Genomic DNA, 9,471 nt, shown 5'->3' with positions numbered 1-9,471 from the left:
TATCATGTGTATTTAAAAAATTGGGTATCATGTGTATTTAAAAAATTGGGTATCATGTGTATTTAAAAAAATTGGGTATTATGTGTATTTAAAAAATTGGGTATCATGTGTATTTAAAAAAATTGGGTATTATGTGTATTTAAAAAATTGGGTATCATGTGTATTTAAAAAAATTGGGTATTATGTGTATTTAAAAAATTGGGTATCATGTGTATTTAAAAAAATTGGGTATTATGTGTATTTAAAAAATTGGGTATCATGTGTATTTAAAAAAATCGGGTATCATGTGTATTTAAAAAATTGGGTATCATGTGTATTTAAAAAATTGTGTATCATGTGTATTTAAAAAATTGGATATCATGTGTATTTAAAAAATTGGGTATCATGTGTATTTAAAAAATTGGGTATCATGTGTATTTAAAAAATTAGTTATCATGTGTATTTAAAAATTGGGTATCATGTGTATTTAAAAAAATTGGGTATCATGTGTATTTAAAAAGTTGGGTATCATGTGTATTTAAAAAATTTGGTATCATGTGTATTTAAAAAATTGGGTATCATGTGTATTTAAAAAAAGGCTTAAATCTTGATTTCTTAGTTTTACTCCAGGCTGAGAATGTTCAAGACCATAGAACACCATTAATTCTTAAACTTGGATGCTTTAGGCAAATCCCCACATTTCTTTTTGATTTGATTTGCTACCTGACATTTTTTACTAGAAAAAAGTGTGTTTACATTGTAGTTAAATTGTGCTTGTATTTGGTCACCAAACCAGGGGGGGAGGTGACAGAGATGAAACATGATTAATTGATTGATTGATTTTATTTTTTTTATTTTCCACCAGGGCCTCTAGCTGTCACTTAAGACTTGAGTATAGATACTGCTCTCTCAAGGACAAACAGGAAAAGAAACTTATCGGGTTTTCTTTCCTCAATCTCATGCATCAGGGATTTAAAAAAAAAAATATATTACCCCCCCCCCCCCCCCCCCCAGCCCTATTTTATATTTCATTTTAAATTGGTAAAATGCTCTATCTTTTAGTAAGTGAAAAAATGAAGAAATTTTATAAAACAGTCAAGGTATTAGGATTTTTATGATCCTAATTTCTTTATAATATTTCAAAATTGTAGATTCTATAAATTTCATTTTTCCCAAGTTTTACTCAATCATGATATTTCAGGCTAAAACGAAAAAAGAATATGCATGGTTGGATATATCATTTTCATACTGTTGTTGAACATATCAATACAATCAAGATTTTAATTAAAATTTTTTATTTCTGATAAGCTTTTAAACAGCATGGATACACATCATTATGGAAACCAAAAGAAACTGTCTATTAACAGCTTCTCTTTGTTTACTTATAAATCTGTAATTTGAAATAAGCTTGTTAGACATCAAAAGTCGTCTTCAATGTATTGCTATAAACGCCGACGACTGTATATTGTTTTGGTTTTATAGTTTTTGGCAGAGAATGGTCTTGTCATTACTTGGTTATTTTCTTCACATAAATATAAAAAAATTATTCATTGATATTTGTTGCAAAAACTCCTTAGATTTTTTTTGTCTGATTTTTTTTAATGATAATCAGAATGAAACTGTGATTTGTGATGGAATACACGATCTACCGATCATCAGATGTGATCCTACCGATACCCTCCACCCTGCCATATACCTCGCAGCTTCAGAACAAGATCTTGAGTCGAACAGACAACTTAAGGAACGCAAAGTGCTTCTTCTAAATTTGAAAAAACTCACGAAAAAGAAAAAGTAAATAGTCTTCTAAAGTAAATAAGGGGAGGGGGACGGGGTGTTACCATTTATTTGCATAAATTTTATGAATTACTTAAAAATTTAAAGAAACCACAGTCAAATTAAAATATTAACATTTTATTTATCTTTGATTAATGCTTTTAAGGGTACCGTTGTGAATCAGTCATGCCATTTTTTTAAACGAAGAGTTTCTTGAAATTACGCCTTCAGACCTTTTAAGCATTTGTTTTGGCAATTTTTAGGAATATGTGAGAGTATCAACCCTCCTGTGTTCAACCAAATTAACCCAGAACCCGGACCTTATGCATCTTCTCAAATGGCGAAGTCATCAGGTTTAAATATCAAATCAAAAACAGTGAGAACCAGAAAACTGTAGAATAAGAAGACGACATTAAAGGAATACTGAAGTGGATTTGATTTTGTTACAAAGCAAAAAGTTTCACTAGTAGGTTAACAAATCTCTTATTAAGTTAATTGGTTTTGTTCACTCTGCACAATAACTGTGTCTCATGTTCATTGGTTTAAAGTCATAACTTTATTCTAAACGTCGTCTTCATATTATAGAGTTTTCTGGTTCTCACTGTATTCTATACATTAAGAAACATACATCAGTGAAATTATTCTCGTCTCGTTTTTCTTGTTTTTTCTTCTGTTGGAAAAATGAGGCAGATTTGCTGCATTTTCATGATATTTATAAAAGAATAAGATGGGTTTTCTGATTATTTTCGGACATGTGTTTTTTTTCTCTTAAATTATTTTTGGCATGTCCTCACACGACTTTAAGGCCTTTTTAAAAATAATGTTTTTCTATACTTCTTTAAAAAATGCACATTTTTATTTTTATTTTGTTTCTAGGACCGAATACCAGATATACTGACCAAGGTGATGAAAACACCCGGAGAGGAAATAGTAAAATTTCTTCAAGATATTCTTGGTAATTTATTTTAATCAACATTCGACAATATTGACCGATACAGCATTGTTCTTCGATAAAGTTTCGATAATATTTTTAGGGTTGTTCTGACATATTAGATTAAAATTGTGGTGGCTGGGTGAAATCAGTATTTTCATTATTGTTAGATTTAATGATTATTTTTTTATTATTATTCTCCGGTTTAATATTATCATTGTTAATAAATTTCATTATCAATATTGCAGAAAACATTTCAGGAAAAATGATAAATGTTATCTACATATTGTTTATGACAAGAAAAGTTTAATAATTTTTTTTACCACTTTGCAGCAGCACTTGTATACAAGGTATACTGTATATACAGGGGGTTCTAGACAAGTATATTGAGGATCACTTTGTAGCAGCACTTGTATACAAAGTATACTGTATATACAGGGGGTTCTAGACAAGTATATAGAGGACCACTTTGCAGCAGCACTTGTATCACTCTAGTGTTGTCTCAAATATTTTTGGATCATTTGAACTTTTTTTTTGGTACATTTCAACTATGATTTTGCTCCCATGAACTATTGTTTTGCTCATTTGTACTATATTTTTGCTCATTTGAACAACTTTTAGGCTCGTTTTAACTATTTTTTTCTTATATAAAATATTTTTTTGGCTCATTTGAACATTTTTTTATCATTTAAACTATTATGTTGATCATTTAAACTATTTTTTGACTCATTTAAACTACTGTTGAACTATTTTATTGCTCATTTGAACTATATTTTTGCTCATTTGAGCAACTTTTTGGCTCGTTTGAGTTATTTTTTTTCTCGTATAAAATATTTTTTTGGGTTTATTTGAACTATTTTTGGTTTATTTGAACTAATTTTTTTATCATTTAAACTATTATTTGGCTCATTTAAACTATTTTTTGGCTCATTAAAACTATTGCTTGGCTCATTTGAACTATTTTTTGTCTCATTTGAATTATTTTTGGTTCACTAGAAATATTTTTTGGCTCATTTTGAACTATTTTTATTAATAGTTCATATGTTCATTTGTATATAGTTCAAATGTGCAAAAAAATAGTTCAAATGCTTACAGAGTGTTATCGTTTGAACTATTAGTCATTTGAACTACTAAACACGTCGTACCACGTGCAATAGTTCAAACGACCAATAGTTCAAAAAGTCAAAAGTTCAAACGGAAGTAGTTCAAATTAAATAGCATCCTAACTCATAATTTCGAAATTTTCTAGATTTAAACATGCCTTTAAACATTTTGACACATTTTTGGAGAAATATTATTTATATTTTGTACCAGGGTTTAATGTCTTGTGTTAGACATTGTGCTGAGATAATGCCAAAGACGGACAAGCAGGACGCTATTAGGTACAAATTATAGCTCTTAAAGGGACTGTAAGCGTTTTTACGCACAAGTGTAAGAAATGCAAATTTAGTCGATTACATATTATAAATTCAAAACATTTTTCTTCAATATCTCTTTAATAAGATAAAAAATATTTGAAATTTCAATATTACGTGCATTCATCGTCTTGGCTGAATAAGGTTACAAGTTTCAGACAGGAATCACGTCAATCATAAATGATCCTCCCTCAATGCAAATTGATGGTAATACACTGTAAATTTTATGAATGGATATAATGTTATTGAATTTAGTATATCAAAATTTTTGAATTATTTAGTTACGATTTATTTATCAATTGCATTGCCAGTGATTTTAAATCTGTTTTATTGAATAAATTATTCAATAATTAGGACTTAAATGGCACCACATATAAGCATGCCTCTACAGCGCCACCTGGTTGCATTATTGCTTAATTTTTAATAAATTCATGCGCGAATTAAATTTGTTGAATATTTTATTCAAAAATAAGGATGGGATGTTTAACCGTGCACAGAAAAATTCAATATGAATGATTAGTGTTTTCAAAAGTTTTGATTAGCAAACATTTTTATATTGGGTTCATGTTAAAAATTTGCAGTGTGCCAGATTTGCATTTGTACCCTTGAAACCTTAGTCTGATCAAAAAAAAATTAAAACTTTTCTTTTTTATGTATCAACTATTTTCTCAACTAGGATGAAGTGTTTACTTTTGAAACAATTTCAGATTATTATTGAAAGTTTTCAGATATTCTGCGGTCAAAATGCATTTGACAGTAAAGTCTTTGCCACAAACTCTTATTTTCAAATCCCTATATCTTTGCAACCTAATGTCATAGACCTTAGATTCTTCAAACTATCAATTCTGTTAGATCAAATAATCTAAGTTTGAAATATCAAAGGTTTATACCATCAGGTTGCAAAGATATGAATTGAACTATTTTTAGGAAATGTTTCCAGTCCCTTAGTTATGTATTCAAGTTTATAGTCTCTAGTCGACAACTCTTCATTAGAGCGACAAGAGGTCAGAACGAAGACAGTTTTAGGTATGTAAAATATAACCCTGTACTACTTACTTAAACTTAAACTTTGAACATTTAGTAAGAGCTATTGTGAACGAAAAACCCCTAAATCTTAAAAAGACGACATCTAGTGTTCTATCTGTGTTGTTATTAATCTATGGATATATAGAATTAAACATGCCTCCTGTAAATTGAGGGTAACTTGAAATTACTACTATAGTCCCTTTAATGTTTAGGACAGATATACATCTGTTGTACAACTGCTTTAACAAGATGTTGATGGTTAATGCAGATAATGTTCTCCCGACCCAGGTCGTCTTCCTCAATAGTGTTGCGTCCATCTATCCATCTATCATCAAGGAAGAGATTTGAAAATAGATTTAGTTTAGCAATCTTTAATCTGAACTTTTTCAAGAGAAACATTTTATTTTTTATTTTTGTTTTTTTATTTCCATATTTTTAATAAAATTATGGCCGGGTCAATTAAAGTTTCTTTTTTTCAACTATTTTAAACTGAAGGTAATGCCGGTCCTGGACATCGTAAAGTTGACCAGCCTAACCCTAGACAGCCTAGGCCAGGACCGCTCCCAGTACCTGCTCAGAGCTGCTCTAGGAGCAGCTAGGGATGCTCTCAAGAGTGAGCTCTGGAAGGAGAGAAGCTGTAGATATTTACTTCTAACTCCAGCGATAAATCTAGTCAATCATCATTTACAAACAAGGTCATTTTTCAAACTTTTTTTCAATATTATTGTATCTAGTGATATCGCGATAAGTTGGTACGTTTTTTGGTTCGTTTTTTTAGGGATTTTGTCCTTTTGAAGGTTCTATTGATCTGATTGATTGATCAATTGGTTTGATTGGTACAAATGATATAATTAATGTGTATGATCAAACTGATGAAATTGATCTAATTGATCTAAATAATGTAATCGATGAAATTAATCTAATTGATCTAATTGAACTAAATGATCTAATTGATCTAATTGATATAATTAATATAAATGACATAATTGATATAATTAATCTAAACGATATAATTTATCTAATTAATCTGAATGATATAATTTATCTAATTGATGTAATTGAGGTAATTGAGGTAATTGAGGTAATTGATATGTTTGATCAAACTGATGAAACTGATCTAATTAATCTAAACGATATAATTTATCTAATTAATCTGAATGATATAATTTATCTAATTGATCTAATTGATGTAATTGAGGTAATTGAGGTAATTGAGGTAATTGATATGTTTGATCAAACTGATGAAACTGATCTAATTAATCTAAACTAATCTAATTAATCTAAACCGATATGATATTTTGATTATTTTGAGAACGTTGATGAATTTGATCTGATTGTTTAGGAGAGAGGTTGAGACCTGCTCTATACTACTCCTTGAGCTGGTTAACTCCTTGTACCAGGAGAGGGAAGAGAACAGGGACAATGAGAAGGCAGGGTCATATGTTTATAAAAATATAAACCCCCCCTCTCAAGTCCCCCCCCCCCCCCGGGAAATATTATTTTGAATATGGGGGGGGGGGAATGAAAAATTGGACATGAAACGGCAATGTTTCTTCACTCTTTTTAATTCTTTTTATCCTAAAGTTTATTTATTTTTTCCAGTTCAGCGACTGAAATCTCATAAATGGTAAAACTTCTTAGGAAAAAAAAATTTTCAAAAAGAGTGGGCCGGGGGGGGGGAAATGATTTTTCGATAAAATATACATTTTACATTTACACTCCTGAATTCTGTGTAAATGTACATTTTACACCCCTGAATTCTGTGTAAATGTACATACATTTTACACCTCTGAATTCTGTGTAAATATACATTTTACACCCCTGAATTCTGTGTAAATGTACATTTTACATCCCTGAATTCTGTTTAGAAATTTATTTTACACCCCTGAATTCTGTGTAAATGTACATTTTACACCCCTGAATTCTGTGTAAATGTACATACATTTTACACCTCTGAATTCTGTGTAAATGTACATTTTACATCCCTGAATTCTGTGTAGAAATTCATTTTACACCCCTGAATTCTGTGTAAATGTACATTTTACATCCCTGAATTCTGTGTAGAAATTCATTTTTATACCCCTGAATTCTTTGTAAATATACATTTTACACCCCTTAATTCTGTGTAAATATTCATTTTGCACCCCTAAATTCTGTGTAAATGTACATTTTACACCCCTGAATTCTGTGTAAATGTACATTTTACACCCCCTGAATTCTGTGTAAATGTACATTTTACACCCCTGAATTCTGTGTAAATATTCATTTTACACCCCTGAATTCTGTGTAAATGTACATTTTACACCCCCTGAATTCTGTGTAAATGTACATTTTACACCCCTGAATTCTGTGTAAATGTAAATTACATTAAAAAGGGGGGTTAAATCTTCTCAGAGCTGATGTGTACCCCAATAGAGGGGGCAGGGGGGGGCACTTTTAATATATATTATGTACCCCTTGGAGATGGAGGAGGAGAAGGAGAAGTTAGCTGTAAAGGAAGGAGATGGAGCTTCTTGGTGGAAGGATGTTTATATATTTGCCGAGGCTGCTATAGGTGATACTTTAATTAATCAAATATTTTAAAGTAAATCTGAGAGGAAGTGATTATTTTCCACGCAATGTTTTTATCTCTATTTCCTTGTAACCGGATAGATCTTTTATATTTTAGGTTTTGATTATTGTATCTAACAGAATATATAGTATGAAATATAAAGATCTAGGAGATCAGGTTGCAAAGATATAGGCATCAGATAAATACTGAATTGGGCGAGTAATTGGTTCTATTAAATTATAAAATTTCTCTTAAAAATCATTTTTAAGTAATGAAAAAAAAGAAAATTTTAAAAATTCATAGTTCAGGAATTTTTTGCTGATACATTATATTATGTACCGTGTGTGTATTATTATTATTATTAATACTATTATTATTATTTTTATTATTATTATTATTATTATCATTATTATTATTATTGCTATTATGATTGTTATTATTATTATTATTATTATTATTATTATTATTATTATTATTATTATTATTATTATTATTATTATTATTATTATTATTATTATTATTATTATTATTATTATTATTATTATTATTATTATTATTATTATTATTATTATTATTATTATTATTATTATTATTATTATTATTATTATTATTATTATTATTATTATTATTATTATTATTATTATTATTATTATTATTATTATTATTATTATTATTATTATTATTATTATTATTATTATTATTATTATTATTATTATTATTATTATTATTATTATTATTATTATTATTATTATTATTATTATTATTATATGAACTCTGTGCACAGGCACTCTCCATGGAGGGATGTCCCCCTCCCCCAAATCCACTCTTGTAGTCTACTATACTCTATAATATATTAAACATAGATTAGTTTAAGTTTTTGCATTCATTGCAAGTGTCAAGTCAATTTGCCATTTAGTTTCAAGTTCAAACAACTTAAATTTGTCATGAGCTGATTTGGATTCATGAATGTTGGAAGAATTTTAATTTATTATTTTTTAGCAAAAGTAGCATTTCAACATTAAAAGGATTGTAGACACAACTTCTATCTCTGTAATAATGAGAAAGATATTATCTAGAAGAGTGCAGAGAAATTCTAACAATTTCCTTCTTTGTCTCTTAAGCATAAAACCGCAAGTCCATTTAACAGAAAACCCACAATTAGTTTTAAGCTAGAACTATATAGATATCTCAGTCATCCATAGTCAGACAATGGGTTTAAGGTGCCGTTTTGAATCATACACGCAAATCGGTAAATGGAATTATGTCTACAGAGCTAAAAGAATTGTACGGATCGCTTAATCTGAATACTAAAATCTAATAACCATCTCTTAATCTGAATATCCATTGTGGACACTTAATTTCTGCATAATAGGCTCTTTTTGGGTATCCCTTCCTGATATGCTTAGGTCCTTCAACTGATTCTGATTGCTTAGGTCCTTCCATTGATCCTGATATGCTGAGGCATCTTAATTGATCCTGATACGCTTAGGTCTTTCCATTGATCCTGATACGCTTAGGTCCTTCAATTGGTCCTTCCATTGATCCTGATATGCTGCGGCCCTTCAATTGATCCTGATACGCCTATGTCCTTCAATTGGTCCTTCCATTGATCCTGATATGTAAAGCGCTGAAAACTAAAGACTGAGGAGGATACCTGCCCCACTAGTTCGGCGCAGCTGACACCCCTTACTTTCTCTATCCCGGGCCGGTATATTATTTATCATTTATATTTGTCTAAAGCAAAATTACATTAAACAATATAAAAGTTTACAAACTAATAGGTTATAGATCTAAAC

At 29.4% G+C, this 9,471-nt stretch overlaps 2 protein-coding genes across 2 annotated transcripts in view; both read left to right on the top strand.

Moving 5' to 3' along the window:
• The first annotated feature begins 825 nt into the window (after nt 1–825).
• Nucleotides 826–2,721, top strand: LOC111718015 (dedicator of cytokinesis protein 3). The gene is made up of 4 exons (XM_023493488.1): nt 826–947; nt 1,592–1,720; nt 2,016–2,105; nt 2,629–2,721. Exons 1-4 carry the CDS (start codon nt 939–941, stop codon nt 2,719–2,721), a joined length of 321 nt encoding a protein of 106 aa, XP_023349256.1. The 5' UTR covers nt 826–938.
• A 289-nt stretch (nt 2,722–3,010) lies between these two features.
• LOC111718004 (dedicator of cytokinesis protein 3) overlaps nt 3,011–9,471 on the top strand; it is a 24,056-nt gene continuing 17,595 nt past the window's right edge. Inside the window, exons 1-7 of the mRNA XM_023493477.1 lie at nt 3,011–3,033; nt 3,998–4,065; nt 5,026–5,124; nt 5,337–5,460; nt 5,620–5,819; nt 6,467–6,554; nt 7,573–7,678. Coding sequence (XP_023349245.1) covers nt 4,004–4,065; nt 5,026–5,124; nt 5,337–5,460; nt 5,620–5,819; nt 6,467–6,554; nt 7,573–7,678 — 679 coding nt within the window. The 5' untranslated portion in view covers nt 3,011–3,033; nt 3,998–4,003. The remainder of the gene's footprint in view (nt 3,034–3,997; nt 4,066–5,025; nt 5,125–5,336; nt 5,461–5,619; nt 5,820–6,466; nt 6,555–7,572; nt 7,679–9,471) is intronic.

This window comes from Eurytemora carolleeae, unplaced genomic scaffold (assembly GCF_000591075.1).
Source record: "Eurytemora carolleeae unplaced genomic scaffold, Eaff_2.0 scaffold161, whole genome shotgun sequence".
NCBI lineage: Eukaryota > Metazoa > Arthropoda > Copepoda > Calanoida > Temoridae > Eurytemora > Eurytemora carolleeae.
This window is presented reverse-complemented; position numbering and strand designations above follow the sequence as displayed.